Below are 19,210 nucleotides of genomic sequence, written 5' to 3'. Positions count from 1 at the left end.
TCAAAAATGTTTGAAAATCTGTAACAGGTTTACATGTGTAACGTGCACATGTAAAACATGAAGCCAGGTAAAAGAAAAATAAGTAAGGTTATAAAAGTATATACCATGACAGCTTTTTTGCATGGAATATGCAAAATTATCCCTAGAATGAAATATCACATGTAAATGATCCTTATGACCACAGATTTGATATGTGCCCCACAGCAAATACCACTGGGTCATGAAGAGCCAAGGGAAAAAAACACGCTTTCAAATTTGGTTCACTGCAAAGTTGTGGCAACATGCTTTTAGATCTTTTTAAATGCAGGGGTTATTGAAGATACACTGAATGTTAGGAATGAAAGAGGATAAAGCAAACGAAAATCCATAGTTATTCAAATTAAAACTGAAAGTGGAAACAGCTGTACTGATGGGGCGGTCGGGTGGATAAAGCCACACTGGATGTACTTTGACCCCTGGTGATTTATTAATGAAAAAACATTTTTTTAAGGTTTTATCCAAAATGATCATTTAAAAAGAAAGTAAACATAGCACATGTAATTACTTTATTTCAATACCTTTAAGTCACCTGAGTCATATTATCAACACTTGAGAAACACTGTGCCACGTCCCAGATCTAGGTCTATGCAACAGGATATTAAGCATGCATTATGACTAAGGTGGTGATGGTTCAGCTATTGATGAACTGGCCCTGGGTCTGAGGTGCTAGCTACAGGTCAGGCAATCAGCAAATCACAAGGATGTCTGTACCACGTTTTCTAGTACCACCAAAAGTTGTGAAGTGGTGGTCCAGTCCTGCTAAATCGAGAAAGGTGAATGATGACTCAACAAAACCACCTGGGGACAGAATGTAAGACAATGATTTTTCAAAGTAAATTAAAAAAAAAAAAAAAAAAAGCTTATTAGACTCACACAAATGAAAAAGAACTGACACACTATATAAAATTCAAGGTGCATTGAATTTACAGTACAAAAATAAAGCCTTTCACTAAATCCAAATTTCAGTATGATTTTATGTCAATTCAAGAACAAGGGAACATCCATTTGCTTGGACATCTACTATTGCTAGCTTCAGAAATCTGTATTTTCTCTTGAAGAGCCTTAGTGTTGCGTATACTTTAGGGTCAGAATACATAAGCTCATAGTACTGATTCTGATTGTCAATATTGCTGTGGTTCTTCCAGAGAAAAAGACGAAACTGGTTAACCTATTCCATAATCCTGAAACCCTTATGCAAATGAATTACTTAAAATAATGTAGAGTTGAAAGCAGTTGTTTAGAAACATTGCATAGATTTCCATTTCTTTAAAGAATTTTGTAAAGGATGAGAAAATCAGCCTGTGTGGAGGGAGGGAACCTTATCTTCTTACCTCCATCACCCTCTTATCCTCAAACAGTAGAAGCATCGTTTAAGTGTTAACTTAATTATTTCCGCAGGATTTTTGTTTTGCAAACACAGAATAAAAAAGCAACTGTGACTTGTACTGTCCAGAAAAAAACAGTGATTTTTGAGAGCGGTTACTGTCTGTTTACCTGCGCTGTGGATACTGGGGCTCCCGTGGAGAGGACCTCCCCATGACCACCGGTTATGCTTCTGTTTTGGCTTCTGGCTCCTTTCCATTGTACGTCGTACAACGGCTTCATGGCGTTCCTTAAAGGGAAGAGAGGAGCTGATGATTAGATTTCACCTGGTTGTCTGAGAAGTCTTCAGCTTAAGGCCGAGTGGAGTGAGAGGTACTACTTAAACTTCCTAAGTCCTACACCTTAAGGTGAGAGTAATATCAACCTGGGTGGGGGGTTGCTGAAATTATTAGGTACCAGTTGATAAAGCGCTTGGCATACAGCAGGTACTTAAATAAATGACGGTTACTATTACTACTGGGAGTGTGATGCTTTCATCAACTCACATAAGCCTGGTAGTGCAGGTCTTAGCTTAAACGCCTGTGGTACTGTATTTTAAAAACAGCATCTGGAATCTACGGATGTGGGTAATCCCAACCCCACAACTTAATGGACTGTATGACTTTCTGTAACTTACCTATTCTGAGTCTAAATGTCCATTTTCACAAAAACTGACAACACTTACTCAAGGATTGAGTAAGAGTTAAATGAGACAATCTATGAGGAAACGTTTGTAAATGGTAAAGCCCTACAGAAATCCAATTACTGGGAGTAGTCTTAAGACTTCAGTACAGATGAAGTAAACATAAATACGTTATAGGTCTAGACCAGAGAAATGAGCTTTTAAAGGTCCTGGGGCAACAGTGACAATCATACCATTCTCTACCTGATTTCCACACCACAACCTCCCTAGAAACCATGACTCTGTAAATCCGCTGCCTCTGAGGCATTCCTGCTGTGCATCCCAGCGCCTTAACGGGAAGCTCCACAGTAAACGTGCTGCGCTTCTGAAACAGACGAGCGTCCCACGTTTCCCCCAGAGCAGCACCCCACCTTGTCCTCCTCGAGCCTCTGCCTTCGCTTCTCCTCCACAGCAGCCCTCCTACGTTCCTCCTTCAGCCTCTGCTCTTCTAACTTCTTCTTCCTCTCCTCCAGGTGCTTTTCGTAGTGCTGCCTGGCCCGCTCTTCTCTCTCTAACCAGATTAGCTCTCTTGCAGCTTCAGGAAGAAAAATGAGGGAAATCAAACACAGGCAGGTTGAAAAACTTAACAGTTAGGGCTGTAGAAACGGCCCACATTTAACAAACCTGGATGGGGTCTTTGGTTTTAATTAACCAACCATGGCCTTTGCTTTTCTCAAATTTTCAGGAAAAAAATATTACCGTTAAATTTTTAGCGTAACGTACTATGCAAACAACGAGGCCAAAGAAGATGCACTGAATTCTACTCTTTGGGAACTGGAACAGCCCTCTAGTTTGGTACGTTATTATTGCAGAAGAGTGCATGCATCACATGCATGCATCACATCTCAATGCTGATAGCGATGTGATGCCCTCAAACCCACAGTACCATCTGTCTCTCATTGAAACATGTGATATCCTCCAGATCAAAAGTGTGTGCCTTGGGCTTCCTTGGTGGTGCAGTGGTTAAGAATCCGCCTGCCAATGCAGGGGACACGGGTTCGAGCCCTGGCCTGGGAAGATCCCACATGCCACGGAACAACTAAGCCCGTGTGCCACAACTACTGAGCCTGCACTCTAGAGCCCATGAGCCACGACTACTGAGCCCACGTGCCGCAACTACTGAAGACTGCACGCCTAGAGCCCGTGCTCCGCAACAAGAGAAGCCACTGCAATGAGAAGCACACGCACCGCAATGAAGAGTAGCCTCCGCTCGCCGCAACTAGAGAAAGCCCGCACGCAGCAACGAAGACCCAACGCAGCCAAAGATAAATTAATTAAATAAATACCTTAAAAAAAATTTACCAAAAAAAAAATGTGTGACTTCATTTGTTTCAACATAGCATTGTTTCTGTAAGTGTTAAAAGGATTTGGGAGAAAATTCCAAAGATTGATAGTTGATGAAAGATATGCCTCACAGGCATATCACATTGAGTCAGTAAAAGGATGTCAGGGATCAAATAAACAGCTGACTTTGTGGCTGAAGAGTTCATAATCTATTTAGGTAAGACTTAAAAAAAAGCTGAATGAAAATATACAACTCAAAAAATATGGTTCAATGATGGAATGCTTCCTGTCTTCTTCACATATATATGCTCCTTCTTCATTTCAGGGAAAAATAAATCCCACAAAACTTTTTAAAATATGATGCTTCCTTCAGCCGTGATAGCTAAACACATTTTTAATGTGAGTTATTAATATTGTTGGCAAAAGTGTCCAAACAAAATATCGAGCATAAACCTGGAGGACACTACCTGGTATATCAATTAAAATGTTACTTTTTAAGGGAAAAACAATAAATTCAGAACATTTTGTTTCCTCTAAATATTTGATATTAGAGGTTCTATATTTCTGCTACCATTAAATCTTTCCAGAGCTATTCATTTCAGGAGACATATCTACTGAAATAGATCTGAACTGACTTGACTTTCATGGAAGGAAAAGGATGAGGACAAACCCACAGTAAGTTTGTCCTCTGACATCACTCAGGGTGGTACACAGAGATCTGGGTTTTCCCAGCAGCTCTGCTGCTAACACATAGTGAGATCTGGACAATTTCATTTGGATTTCAGTTTTCTCTTGCCTAAAACATGAAGAAATTGATCTTTAATCAATCTTTAATTGATCTCCCAATGTTAAAAGCCCATGGTTTTAAAGAAATTCTCAGGCCCAAGTTAAAAGTTTACTCAGAGAAAAAGCACATAGTGTGTGCTCAATAAATATTTACTGAATGACGGGATAAATAAAAAAAAATACTCTGAGAACACATATTAAAAGTAACAGATAGACAGCATTATTCACAACAGCCAAGATATGGAAGCAACCTAAGTGTCCATATCAATAGATGAATGGATAAAGAAGATGTGGTAGACATAGGCTATGGAATATTACTCAGCCATAAAAAATAATGAAATCTTGCCATTTGTGACAACATGGATGGACCTAGAGAATATTATGCTAAGTGAAATAAGTCCTACCTAAACTTGGCCTTAATATCTTTATTTGGTCTTGTTCTGCATTGCTCTCCAAAACGGCCTCTTCATTCTCCCTGGAGACCTTTCTCCTTACTGCAGCTCCTAAACAAACCATACTTTCCCCCATCTCTTTGCTCCTGTGGTTGCCTTGCTGGGAAAGTTGCTATCCTTTTTTTTATCCAAACAGATCCATCCTTTAAGGCAGTAGCCTCATAAAAACACAGATTGCTGGGCTCCAACCCTCATTCATTTCTACTACTTCTAGGATGGGGCCCAGTAATCTGCATTTCAAACAAACTTCCCAGGTGATTCTGGTCCCAAGTGATCCACTGATGGCATATGGAGGAACACTGCCCTTAAGGTCTTCTCCAGAAGCTTCATCTCTTCAGGGCTCATTGCTGCTCTTATGATATCTACCACAAACTTTAGCATTTCTTATACTCGGATTTCTATGTAGCAAAGGACTCGCCCCCCCCCCCCCCACTTTTTTCCCACTCACTATAGTGTTTTTCACAACTTGTACATAACCAAGGGTCTTACTAATTACTTCCTGATTCATTGAGAACTACTTCTTGACTCATTCACCCATAACTGTCTGGTCTTAGGCAAATTACTTAACTTCCTTATGCCTCACTTCTGTCAGGGTAGATTTTGGCTACATATAGGACCTTCTCATGGGTTTACTGTGAGGATTAAAAGAATCATTACATTTAACATAGTTAGAATAGTTCTCTGCACTTAGTAAGCATTCAGTAAATATTAGCCATTATTGCCAGATTTGTCATCATCATAATTCCAATTCAGAAAATTAAAGGTAGCCCTTAACATTGTGTTATCAATCACAACAGGGCTAGACATTAGTACAACAATAATTAGTTTTATCCCAAATAATCTTTTAAAGGAAGAATATTTGTTTATCAAACTCCTGAGTTCCACTTCTAATTTTCTACCAGGACGTGGAGATCCTATTGCAGTGCCTTTTTAAACAACTGTCGTCTTTAAACAGCCATACAGAGAACAGGCAAACAATGGTGAAATAGCAAACAATAGCTTCATATTATTGCAGAGTATGCTGCTGACTGCTAGGATTATTACCAAATACAGACCATGCAATCTTTTAAACTGAAGGATAACATAAAATATGTCAATATTTTAATAAGAATTGAAAGTTAACTTATTCTAAGAGGTTTAGTTATTTAAAATATTCCCTGTGGATGATAGATAATATCAATGTTTTGTATTTTCTCATTAAGAAATGAGACTTTTGAACGCAAGAAAAAAAATCAACAATTGCTATGGACTGAATTGTGTCCCCTCCCCCTGCAATTCATATGTTGAAGCCCTAATGCCCAATGTGACTGTATTTGGAGATAGGGCCTTCAGGAGGTAATCACGGTTAAATGATGTCATAAGGGTAGGAACCTAATCCAATAGGATTACTGTCCTTATAAAAAGAGACACCAGAGAGCTCACTCTCCCTCTCTCTTCACGCTCAGAGGAGAGACCACGTGAGAACAGAGCGGCCACCTGAAAGCCAGGAAAGGAGCTCTCATCAGAAACTGAAGCCTACCAGAGCCTTGATAGGCTTGAACTTTCCAGCCTCCAGAACTGTAAGAAAATAAAGTTCTGTTGTTTAAGCCATGCAATCTATGGTAGTCTGTTATGGCAGTCTGAACAGACAAACACAACTCATTCAGTATTTAAATCATTAACATTCACTAATTTCATAGAGGCAGCTCTATAAAAGAATAACATGTCCCAAAAAAGAACCTGTGATGAATATCATTAACCTTTACTTTTGTGAAGTTATCATTTTCTCCTGGACTCTGAGATCATAAAATAAAAATGAAATGAAAATCCACTGTGGCCCCTGGACCTTAACAACCCAGTCCCATCCCTGAGCTGCTGCCACCAGGATTATTCTTCAATGACACTGTAACAGTATGTCAGTGCCACACAAAGGGGAAATTCGCCATCAATTTGAACTCTGTTTAGAAACACAGTGACTCGTGTACTAAAAGGAGTTTGAAATGAAAGGGTATAGGATAGAGTAGAAGCTCCGGCTTCACAGGAACCTGAGTCCACCCCCCACTCCTGCCACCCCCCAGTATGTGTCACTGAGCAAGCAGTGACTTCTGTGGTCTCGTTTCCTCGAACCATCTTCCTGACAGGGCTGCCAGGTGGGCTCGCGGTAACATATAAAGTGCTTAGGGCAGTGGCAGGTATGTGGTAGGGACTCCGTACATGTAGATAATTATAGTGAGTGAATCTTTATGATCGTTATACTAACTCCTGTCTTATTGCTACAGAAAAAAGGCAGCTAAACGGAAGAACACAGATAGGACAGAGAACCAGATGGTGCACTCGTGGGCTGGGTCAACTCCCGTCCCAGTCACATTCGACCATCTAGTGCCCAGCCTGGTCCTTCTGAGCAGGCTTACATCGGCGTGGGTGAAGAACGTGTTCCACTGCCATCCACTACCAATGATGACACTCAGAGAACAGAGCGATGTTAACACTTAACCTCTGAAACACACACAGCTTAGGTTCATGCTAGGATATGGAAGGATATGAATAGGTCACTGGTAACACTGGCTACCAGAACAGCCAGTAATATCATGAAAAGTCAGAAAATGACAAGTGATAATATCTGAGTTTGGATCTTGATTCTGCTGCTAATTCTGTGTGACCTGGGAAAAATTAGCTAACCCCTTTGACTTCTAAGTTAGAGAGTGTGTACAAAATGTTCTCCAAGATCTTTTTCAATTCACTCCCATGACTCAGTTGTTTTTACCTTTGAGGACATATGAGGGATTACAATTAGGTTTCTTTCTGTTTTGATTTTGAAGGCTAAAAATTTAATTTTTGTGCTTTACCTCAATAATTATTGTGATTACTTACATTCAAATAAATTTCATTTTTATGTTGGTATGAAAACACTGATTTTCTTTTTTTTGTGCTAAATATTAATTTTAAAAAAAAAACGGCTTAACTTGGTTAATCAACCCTGGGAAGGGGGGCTGTGGAATGAAAAATAAGAGCATCTGTGTAGGAAATACTAATTAATTTTATTTAATAATGAAGAAATGGGAATGAAAAGGTAACCACTAATAGTATGGAAAATTATAGCACAACTTCTAAATTAACACGGGGAATCATGGAATGAACAGTACTTTCATCAAACCAACGCCTACACCTCTACACCACCAACCCTATCCCTACCATAAAAAGGGAAAAAAACCAAAGTTTAAAAGGAATAAAACTAAGCTAAAAGGAATAAAACTAAACCTATTAGTTAAGATTGAGACTTTTAGACCAGGCCAAAACACAAAACACCCAGTTACGTAGTTTAAAAGAAACAAACCTAAAACAAAGTGTCAAAAAAAATAATGAATGAACAAATAGCTATCAGGCAAATGAAAACAAAATTGTAATAAATGTGGGAATAATAATCCCATTTTGTCTGGTAGTAAAAATCACATGAAGAAAAAAAACCCAAAGGAGATAAATAGCTCTCCCAGAATCACATGGTCTAAAAGAGGTAGAGTTGAAATATTAAATCAGCTCTGATTCCAAAGCCTGTACTTTTTGTTACCACATACTATTTCCTCCGTATTCACAACTTCCTGCCTAAAATTTCCACTTGAATTCCTGGTCAGATCCATCACATAACCTTACTTATATCTGCATATTCATCCCTACCTCAAACCAGAACCTGCTCTGCCTTCTACGTTCTGATAGCAGATACATGACCTCCTAATGGTTTGCAAAGTTAGACCCCTCGAGGTCATTCTCAATTTCACCCTCATGGATGCTCCAACCTAACTCCACACTTCCACAATTGACTCCATCATTTTACATCAGAATTCAGTGTCTCCTCTCCCATCCTTTCGATTCTACTGCATTTAAGCCCTCATTCCCTTCTTATTCCTGGTGTTTAGTCTATCTCCTCTTCACATCCATCCTTCATACTGTTCTCAGAGATATCTTCCCCCGCAACCGCAAACAAACCCGATGTCACAGTCCTGCTTGAAAACCTGTTGGCTCCCCATTGTTCCCCAGTTCAACTCCTTAGATTGACCGTATAATCATGTACATTTTTACACGCTACCCCCTGCCCAAAACACCTCTTCCCACCTGGCAAACTTCAACCATGTTTCAAGTCCTGGGTCAAATGGCCCTTCCTCTGGTGGCAAAGTCGCTCCCATAGCTCCTTCAGACTCCTACCTGTACTCTAGATCGTAACTACTCTGCTCTTACTGAGTTCTTCCCCATATAAAACTGTGTCTAGTTTAGCAGATGATAAAAGTAAGTATGATGAATAAATGAGCTAAGGACATAAAGGATTATATGACTTCCAAGCAAAGTGATTTACATTGAGCCTTAGTGTTAATTCAAAGCCTTCTCAACAAGTCATTTAAACTGTGTTTCTACTTTCCTCTCATTTGAATATTACACTGGAGAACTGCCTGGTAATAAGGATGACCCTGCAGATACCCACAACACTTGTGTCTCCTGCCCTAGGGGACTTCCTACTTTGCCTTCTTCCTTTGACATAGCGGTAGACTAATGGGACTGAGGTGCTGGGACAGAGCTGAGGTGCTTATACTTGTGAAATATCTAGACCCTTTCTTTTGAGATAGGAAAGCAATACTGTGTCAGGACTTCTTATCTTCAGAGCTAGGCTTAAAGGAGGGTTTAGCCTCAGCTAAAATAAACGGAGTTTTGCTAAAGCACACAGAGCACTGGTTGTCCTTGGAATCTTTTTGTTACTGCCTTGACCCTAATCCACTTTCACTCCTCATAGAATGTTGCCATCCTCTTCCCTGGCTGTCTTACTGAGCCCCAGCCTACTAGACCAGAAGCACAAACACCCCTCTATCTTTGTCTCTCTGTAGCTCAGAAACATTAGGTTTCTCCAATCCCAGGCATCTAGAATCAGTCTCTGGGGTCACATGACCTGCCATCCTCATCTTTATCACCACCATCACCACGGTGAGGTGTGCTCAGTTCTTTATGCTGACACCAAGTGATTTACAGGCAGTACCTTCATAGCTGCCAGTGAGGTAGACACTGCTATTAAACTTATTTTATTAAACTTATTCACAGAGAAGTGAAGTAACCTGCCTGATGTCTCAAAGTTAGTCAGTGGTGGAACTGGAATCCAAACTCTGGACTGTCTGACTCTAGAAGAAAACGAGGAACCATTATGCTAAAAGGCAGAATTTGGAACACCTCCCCATGACTAAAGTTCCTCCTCTGGATTGGGACAAGGTGTTCATCCAATGTGAAGATCCTGATCTTCTAATGTCACTCTTGGCCTTCGTCATCGTCTATTTAAAAGACCATTTACTTTTAAGGCTTTAAGACCTTTTAATTGTCAGCTTTAAAGGCAAAGTCAACTTGGGAGAAATAAACAGTGGCTGCTTATTCACAGTGATTCACCTTATGTCAAAGCTTCAGTCTCTGAGTTATCTAATCCATCCCGCAACAAGCATTTATTCTTTCCAGTCCTGAGCCTGACTCATGATGCAGTGCTTTGGTATGTGCTCCTGTCCGAATTCCTCCCACTAACATGTACTCACATCCTTTGGGTTGTTCATAACCTGCCTGGAGGCCTTGGGAGCTTTTGTACACTTTATTCATTAAGTGACAACTTTAGGAGAGCAGATGCCATGGTTGACCACAAATCTGTCAAAGTTTTATCCACTAGAAATTTGGATTAGAAGGACTTTCCCCCCACCAAAAAAAAAAAAAAAAAAAGACTTTCCCAAAGTCTGTTTTTGTTTTTTTGGTGTGTGGATAGTCTTATTAAAACCAATGACTATCCATCAATGATAATAGTGTGAAATGTAAAACCAGGGACAGTTTCACTTATGATGCTAATCAGAGTACGTCATCACTGGTTGTTTACTAATTAATTCTAACCTCTCTATCAACATTTTTGAGATGAACATTCTAAGCCAGGTTGAAATGATCATTTATCTCTTTTTTTTTTTTTAAACATCTTTATTGGAGTATAATTGCTTTACAATGATCATTTATCTCTTGACTGCACTCTTATTAACACTGCTGCCCGAGGTGACAACACACACTGAGTAGGAAGGGTGGGGAGGGAAGCAAAGCAGAAAAGCTGTGGAAGGGCAAGGAAGTCTGGTGAAATTATCTGAGAAACAGTGCAAAAATAGTTTAATTGAAGGTCAAAATCCTTTTCATATTATCTTATTGTTATTTCTAATATAATACATTATGATAGATCTCCTGTACAGCTTTGAACTTAGCTATAAAACCCAATATGAATGAATTGAATGAGAGATTTGATTAAGTTTATTTTTTCCTCATGAGCTATGAGTCAATCATACAATTCTCTGATAAGCTTCCATGATTTTATAGACTCTCAGAAAGCCCCCAGCTGGGAATGTGACTCCATTCGCATCAATACTTCACACTTTAATCTGTATCACCTTCAAAAAGGGAAACCTTATGTCTTCCTAAACACAGAAGGCTATTCGTCTGCTAAATATTCCTTAGATACTCCTTTGACTTTGTCAACATATTGTAGGACTATTAGTTTCATAACATATATGAAGACCAAGCAGTTTTAAGGCACAACTATTCTATAGATTAGCTTTGTATCCTCGTTCGTCTAACTGAGAAAGTGCTTAAGAATAAGAATTTCAGACTTGTTTGAGTGGACTATTATAAGGGTGGGTATTACCTGATAATTTGGTAATGTCTAACTAATTTGCAGTATACCTGCTGCATTCACCTCTACTTATATTGAAACATACAGATTTACTACTCATTTACCATTCAACCAACAATTGTTAGACATCGACTATGTGCCAGGCACTATTCTAGGTACTAGGCTATAGAAATTTAAAAGTGACACGAGTCCTTTCTTTTATTAAGCTTATATTCCAGTGAAAGCAGACAGACAACAAACAAATAAAATATATACATGCTTAGATACTGACAGTGACGTGGAGAAAAATAGAGTACTAGTTTGGGGGAGCTGCAAATTTGAGTAAGATGGCCAAGGAAGGCCTCACTGAAGAGATGGCATTTAAACAATATCTGAAGGAGGAGAGAGAATGAGCTACATGCATCTCTCAGGACAAACATTCCAGGTGGAGTGCATAGCAATGTAAGTTCCAGGAGGTTAGAAAATTGATCTTTCACTTTAAGAGCCCCAGGGTTCCTGGCTCAATAGTGACCACACATCAAATATTAGGTGAATGAATATGTGAATTAAAACAGCAGGAAATAGCTGTAAAAAAAAAGGTGGTGGTGGTAGTTAGTATTACTTTAAACTATCTCAAGTCAAAAATTTATACTATTGCATAAATTCTACATGCTTTGATTCTTGTAGATGTTTTTGAAGAGAAATTAGTAACCAGGATCTATTCCAAGTTCTTACAGATTCTTAATGGACTCCAAGGCTAACAAATGGTCAATGCCACAGAATTTTCTCAAAACGATATCAGAATCTGCTCCAACACTTACATTTACCCTCTGCTTCTGTGTCAAATGGTCAGTGAGTACAGCACCCATGTACCTTGCTTGTGCAGGAGGAAGCAGAATAGCTCTTCCTCCACATGAGAGCGGGGTATGTGCCCAGCTCTGAAACTTCGGAAGATCTACCACGCGCGTCTGAAGCATAGGGACCACTCTCTACTTAACAGAATCACCACTTGTTGAAGAATGTAAACACTGATCTTGGTGACCCTGTACATATTAAAAATACGCTTAAATAGCTGATACGGCAGAAAGAAAAAAGGGTCTATTAACTATCCCATTTTTTAAGATTCAGTTCCTCCCTTGAGCTAAATTATCACAATGCATTTTTAAAATAAAATAAATGACAGTCCATAAAATAACTTAACATCAGCAACTATGGCAGGCCCACACAACAAAAAGTACAACCACTGTGTTAATTTGCACCTAAATGTGATAATACAGAGTGAAGTGTTTAGAACACTGCTTGGTCCATAGTTAGTGCTCAATAAACATTATTATTATTAATGAATATTATTAATACGTAATTAAAGGCTTGAGTAAAATCAGGAAAATCAGCAAATATTTATTATGTGTCTGTTTTATATTTAGCGCTGTGTATTGGGATAAAAAGAATTAGAAAACCATGGCCATACCCTTTAAAAGCTTAAAATATATACAACCAGAAAGTTCTATAAAGTCCAAATAGAAAAAGTTCAGTAGCATATAAAGTAGCACTAGAATGTGAGCTAAAATATGATGGTTATGCAAGATATAGAGTAAGAAAATGAGAGTTTCCAAAAGGGAAAGATCATAAAAACCAGGAAGGCTTCAAAAAAGAAGGACTGGTACTAACCGTGACCGAGCTAGAGGAATGAAGTACATCTATGAGATAGTTTTGGGTAACTAAAATCTAAATTTACTAAGGTCTGAACTAGGATGAGAGCAGAGGCAGCAAATTTAAAGGCATGGATCTGAGACCTATGTTGAAGACAGAGGCCTGCTGGTCTTGTGACTAAATGGATTCAGGGATAGTGAGTGTGGCAAATTCCACTTACAAACCAGGCTAGAGGTAGCTGAAGCCCCAGCTAGAGGACTAGACTGAGTCCAGACTGACCACTGGTACTTACAAGCGGCTCAATAGGTCCAAGTGGAGACTAGGCAGTGCATAGCCCTGGGCCACCACGTGTCATTCTGTAAAAGATGCGGTAGTTAAGGCTGGTAGAATGATGCCAGTGCCTCCAGCAGCAGGAGAAAGCATCAAAAATAGCGGAAAGATAATTGGGCGGGGCAGGGGGATGCTGGTGCAATTGACCGAGACACAGAAACTTCTCAGAGGAGTGTTCTGGAGTGAAAGTTGATGGGCAATGTAGTTGTATAGAGCGGGGGTCCCCGACCTGCGGGCCACGGACCGGTAGCGGTCCGAGGCCTGTTAGGAAGCGGGCCGAACAGTAGGAGGTGAGGGGTGGGCAAGCGAGCAAAGCTTCACCTGCCGCTCCCCATCGCTCGCATTACCGCCTGTACCAACCAACCACCGCCCCCCCATGGAAAAATTGTCTTCTACGAAACCGGTCCCTGGTGCCAAAAAGGTTGGGGACCGCTGGTATAGAGGTTGAGTTTCAGATGACAGGAAAGCATCTACTGCCTTATGAGTGAGTTGGAAATGTGAAACCCATATTATCAAAAAAGGAGGGTTGAAACCATGATACAACCCTCCTTTTTTGTACAATTACAAATACAATTCCCCCACTTACCCCACGAAAAAAACCAAAATTAAAGCTTAGAAGAGAGATGGTAAAAAAGATGCAGAAGTCAAGAGAGCGAAGTTTGAAGGAATGGCCTGAATAGAATCAGATGAAATAGAGTGGTTGAGGAGATTTCTTCACGGGAAAACCTTTTAAGGCAGAAAAATAAAGCTTTCAGAGTGCATATGCTCAACCAAACAAACAGAACAGTCCCATACTTGAAGAATTATGCCTGATTTTATATGATAAATTGAAGGATAATGTGGAAAGAGCAGGCCGCATGACATAATCCTACCATAAAGCATTAAAGCATGACTCAGAAATTTATCCTACAGAAAATTATTAATAGATCCTCCCTGTTTGCAAAACAATGCAAACATGACATGCAACCCAAAACAAAGACCTTTATTCTCCCTCTTTTTAACTTGCTTTTTAAAAATGTGGATTACAAAAAAAAAAAAATCTTTGGGCTTCCCTGGTGGCGCAGTGGTTGAGAATCTGCCTGCCAATGCAGGGAACACGGGTTCGAGCCCTGGTCTGGGAAGATCCCACATGCCGCGGAGCGACTAAGCCCGTGAGCCACAACTGCTGAGCCTGCGCGTCTGGAGCCTGTGCTCCGCAACGGGAGAGGCCACGATAGTGAGAGGCCCGCGCACCGCGATGAAGAGTGGCCCCCACTTGCCGCAACTAGAGAAAGCCCTCACACTGAAACGAAGACCCAACACAGCCATAAATAAATAAATAAGTTAAAAAAAAAAATCTTTAATGATTTCAATGTTAATTTCAACCTACATCCAACAGTGAATAATCAATCTCACTGGCCAATAACTTTAAACTTTGCTTTGTTGGAATTTCTGGAAAGTAGTTTTTTTCTAACTTGGAAAGCTTTAAAGTTTGAAAGTTTGATAATAGTTGATATTATCAACTGCTTTCGTGTTTTCAAAAAGCACACCCCAAAGACCTGCTATTAAGGGACAGTCCTTCCCCCACCCCTCCCACCTTTTTTTTTAAAAAACTATTCTACTCCCATCATAGCTTCTGCAAAGCACAGTTTACATTTATGGGTAGTTTATCAGCTGCACTTTTTCTTTTAGAACTAAAATTTTTTTAGAAATCACCCTTATGTATTCTAAGGCACAGCTTAAATTAGATGCTAGATTTTAGATGACTCTTTTACAAATGTACGTGTGCATGTATGTTTATTTGTGTATTTATGAAGATTAGTTTCTACTCTGACAGCTTAAGTGTAAAAGAATAGGCCAAAATTTAAAAGAAATTTTAAAAGAAAATGCAAATAATGCAGAAAAAAATAAAAATGAGTAAAATAAAATAGAAATATGATAGATAAAAATGTATTTCATTAAAATTATGACTGTCAACAACAAAAGAGATAAGATCAAAATTAAGGAAAACTGGGAATTCCCTGGCGGTCCAGTGGTTAGGACTCCTCTCACTGCCAAGGGCCCGGGTTCAATCCCTGGTCAGGGAACTAAGATCCCACAAACCGAGTGGTGGGGTCAAAAAAAAAAAAAAAAAAGAAGGAAAACTATGGTATTAAATATGGTAGGGGTAAGAAGAAAGAAAAACCATGTCTATGATATGCTAGCTCACCAACAAAGCAAAGTTGTGACCACAGGATAATACAATAATCTGAACATTACTTTGACCCATATAAGAATCTGATAAGCAGGTTGGGTCTGTTACCAGATGCCCTTTTGCCACCTGTCTTGCGTCAATGCTCTACAGTCCCCACCTCTTCTAGCTCCCTGGGTGACTCCTCTTCATCCTCTAGTTGGACGTTCAGGTGGCCCCTGACATCCTCAGGCTGGGTTAGGTCCTTCTGTGGGGTTCTTGATGCCCCATGTGCATACCCCTTCAATACCACCCTCTATTAGAATTGCTGTGTGTTTATCTGTTCCCGCCTCCCCACCACTAGACTGTAGCTAGCCCTGGAGGGCTGGGTCTCAACCTTTATTCATCTTCTTAACACAATACCTAGCAAATAGAGTTTTTAAATATATAAACTAATAAGCCATGTTCTACATCATCGATATGAATTAAAATGGGGCCACATATTAAGAAGAAACCCAGCCACACAACAGATAAAGTTAGTTAACTTGTAGGGAGAATCTGCAGGCTCAGAGCTATACAACTTTATAGCATAAGAAGGGAAATGATTTTTGTGTGACTAGCATATTTATACTTTCTACAAAAAAAACTAATAATGTCTGGATTTGAAAGACAAAGAAACCGAAATGGAAAGGTATGAGTTAAGGTGTAGAAGCTAATTCGTGATGGGATTTACATTATAAAGGAGTAGTCTCCTCACCCTATGGAGCTACTTTTACTCAGGCAGATATGAATCCGCATTGCAGTGCAAAGGAGACATTTAACAGTGGGAAACCTAACCCATCAGGGATGGGGTGGAGACGGGAGAGGACACAAGTGCTTATCTTTGCTTGGATGGATCCAAAACCAGAGTGTAAATACTTACGCTCACCTGGAATCTCTTCCTGCTTTAGTAGCTCTGCCTTTCCCTCTCAGTTCTGATCCACTTGTCTAACTGACCTTTACTAGGGAACAGTGGGCATAGTTCACAGAAGAAAGATCTCCAGACTGCACAGCACTCCAAGCAAAGAGGGACCCCCCCCTCAGGCCCACAGGCAACCCTGTTCTCCAAGAACCTACCAGCCCGAGGGAGACCTGACAGAGGCAGGGAACTTCAAGCCTGGGTGCAAACTCTAAACACAGAAACACGCAGCTTGTTGACTTCCAGCAAGTCACTGAAATTTGTGTTGAAAAAACCTTGGCAGCAAAAGAAATGACCTCACATGACCGTGATGGCAAGGGAGAGAAAGAGGCCTGTGTTCAAAGAATGGAAACAATGTCAACAGACTTTTGAAAACCAGCTTCCAGTGAATTTCACAAGTTTGGATTCTCGAATACAAATAATCAGAGATGGGGTATGGGGTTGGGTTTTCCAAGTGAAACATTAACTTTTACAAAAGGCAGTAGAACTTTAGAAAAGTTATAGGCCATCCACTGGAAAGATTGTGGCGACCTAACTCAGCTCTGGTTTTAAAATATCCAGACGCTCTGGAAACACTGAGACACACCGACTAGACATTTCATCTTTCCAAGGCACATAAGGACAGTATCCTGTTTTAGCAACTTTGCATAAATGGACATTAAAGTAAAGGAGGAGTTGGCACCAATATCCTTGCTCAATGTTCTGGAAGACAAGGACTGCTGAGTGCCCGGATCTTGGCTTCCTGGTAAGCTAGTCCTGTGACCCAGCTCTCTAGGTGATTATGTGGCAAATACTGCAGTTGCTAACCTTTTGCAAGGGCCTTAGATAACAAAAGAAAAATCAGACCCCTCAGCACAGGTCTTGTGTTTTTCCTGGCAGCACATTGGTAGCATCAGTCTATAAATTCAACAGCAGCATTATTTCAACGTGGAAAGCAGTGAGTGCCCTAGCAGTGCACAGTCTCATAACTGTTCACATAAAAAGAACCACATGCTGACTCTCCTGGTATTTTTTAAGTTGTAAAATGTAAGCTGAGCCATCACGCCTCTCATACATACATGCCCTCCGGTGCCACATTAAACTGTCAGTTACGATACAAGAAATGAAAATGTCCCTAATCCTGGGCCGGACTTCATTGTTGCTTAAAATTTAGTTCTATGTTTATATCAACATACTAAATTCTGTTTCACAATCCATCTGCAGAACTCATAAGGGCATGCTAGAAAGCATGCTTATTAGAGTGATGTCTGTTTGTCCATCATCCTCAAGGCGAAAAAAGTAACATTTCAACAACGGGGTCCCTGAAAGATCAAGCGAGGGCTGGGGATACCTAGCTGCTTCTCCCGCTCCTCACGTCGCTCCCTCGCCAGCCGCTGCCGGTCGTCAACGCGCAGCACTGGTGGAGGGTCTGAAAGGGAGAAGAAAAACATGAGAAGAGGGGCAGATTTTAAGAAAACGATATACACTGATAAATATCTTTTTGTCCAGTAAATCTGATGAATGAAATATTACTACATCTTACGTACAGTAACATTACAACAATTAGTACCTATAACTATACTTTCAGTGATACACTTTATTATAATTTTCCTGAGAATTTCCAAGTATTATCTTCTATTTAAAAATATTACATAAGAGGTTAGATTCTAAGAGTTCTCATCACAAGGAAAAAACCCATTTCTTTTTTTTTTTTTTTTGTATAAGATGATGGATGTTAACTAAACACATGGGGATAAACATTTCACAACATAAGTCAAGTCACTATGCTGTACACCTTAAACTTACACAGTTTAATTGATGCTGTATGTCAGTTATACCTCAATAAAACTCAAAAAAATAAAGTAAAATAAAAAGACACACAGCCCCCCAAAAATTTGTGTAAAAACATAACTGTGCCTTTGGGCTTATTTTTATCAAACAATATATATGAGGTTTTGTGTTCCTAAGCTACTGAACCTCTATTGTTTTTATGCTTTAAAAAGCCTGTTCCTTAACAACACATAGAATCCTAAGTGAATTTATTATACTAAATAGATGTTCACCAGATAGATGTGAACAGCCCAGCTCTGGAGTCAGACAGGCATGAGATCACTTCCGGTTCTGTCACTCACTTGCTGTGAGATTTGGCCGAATTACTCACCCAGCTCTCTAAGTCCTAAGCTATGATATGGGATTCAAGGGTTTTTCACTTCTTGCCTATGAGGATAAAATAGAACCTATCTATCTCATATCATTGTTAGGATTAAATAAAATAATGCTTGTAACAGCATTAGCACAGTGCCTAGCACTTGATAAATCTCAATAAATTCATTCATTTACTGAACACACTGAATATCTACTGTGCACCAGGTAGTGTTGTATGTGCTGAAAAGAGAGCTATTAAGAAAAAAGACAGAAATCTTTGCCCAAATGGGGTTTGCTTAGGGAAAATTTATAGAATAAATAAGTAAAATATAGAGAGTGAAAAAAGGGGCAATATATAAAATGTTAGACTGCGATAAATGCTAAGGAGATAGCAAAGCAGCCAAGGGGATTGTGAAATGGCAGGAAGGGGAGGTCTGACATTTTGGATAGGTGCCAAGGGAAGTCTAATTGTGATGGTAGCTTTTATGTGTAAAAACCTGATGGAAGTAAGGGAGCTATCTGTGCAGATATTCCAAGAGAGGAAAAGCAAGTGCAAAGGCCCTGAGGTTACGAGTACCTAAGGTGTTCAAGAAACGATATGAAGATCTGAGCCACTGGAGCAGAGTGAGATCAGTAAGTGATGGGGCCAGAGACCTGGGGGCCTGGCGAGGACTTTGGATTATGCTCTGAGTGACATGCCACCAAGGGGCTTCCAGCAGAGGGCCACATGAATACACTCACTCTGCCTGTTACTAAATAA

General features: G+C 39.9%; 1 protein-coding gene across 2 annotated transcripts in view; it reads right to left on the bottom strand.

Annotated features, from left to right (window-relative positions):
* Window positions 1-19,210, bottom strand: part of MAP7 (microtubule associated protein 7) — a 161,377-nt gene that overhangs the window by 34,374 nt on the left and 107,793 nt on the right. For both annotated transcript variants that reach the window (XM_068550958.1, XM_068550959.1), the window contains exons 3-5: window positions 17,657-17,734; window positions 2,455-2,618; window positions 1,534-1,651 (exon numbers count right to left, since the gene is read on the bottom strand). In XM_068550958.1, the coding sequence (XP_068407059.1) occupies window positions 1,534-1,651; window positions 2,455-2,618; window positions 17,657-17,734 (360 nt within the window). The remainder of the gene's footprint in view (window positions 1-1,533; window positions 1,652-2,454; window positions 2,619-17,656; window positions 17,735-19,210) is intronic.

Source organism: Eschrichtius robustus, chromosome 9, assembly GCF_028021215.1.
Source record: "Eschrichtius robustus isolate mEscRob2 chromosome 9, mEscRob2.pri, whole genome shotgun sequence".
NCBI classification, from domain to species: Eukaryota; Metazoa; Chordata; class Mammalia; order Artiodactyla; family Eschrichtiidae; genus Eschrichtius; species Eschrichtius robustus.
Note: the sequence above shows the minus strand (reverse complement) of the source record. Positions and strands in the feature narration are given on the sequence as shown.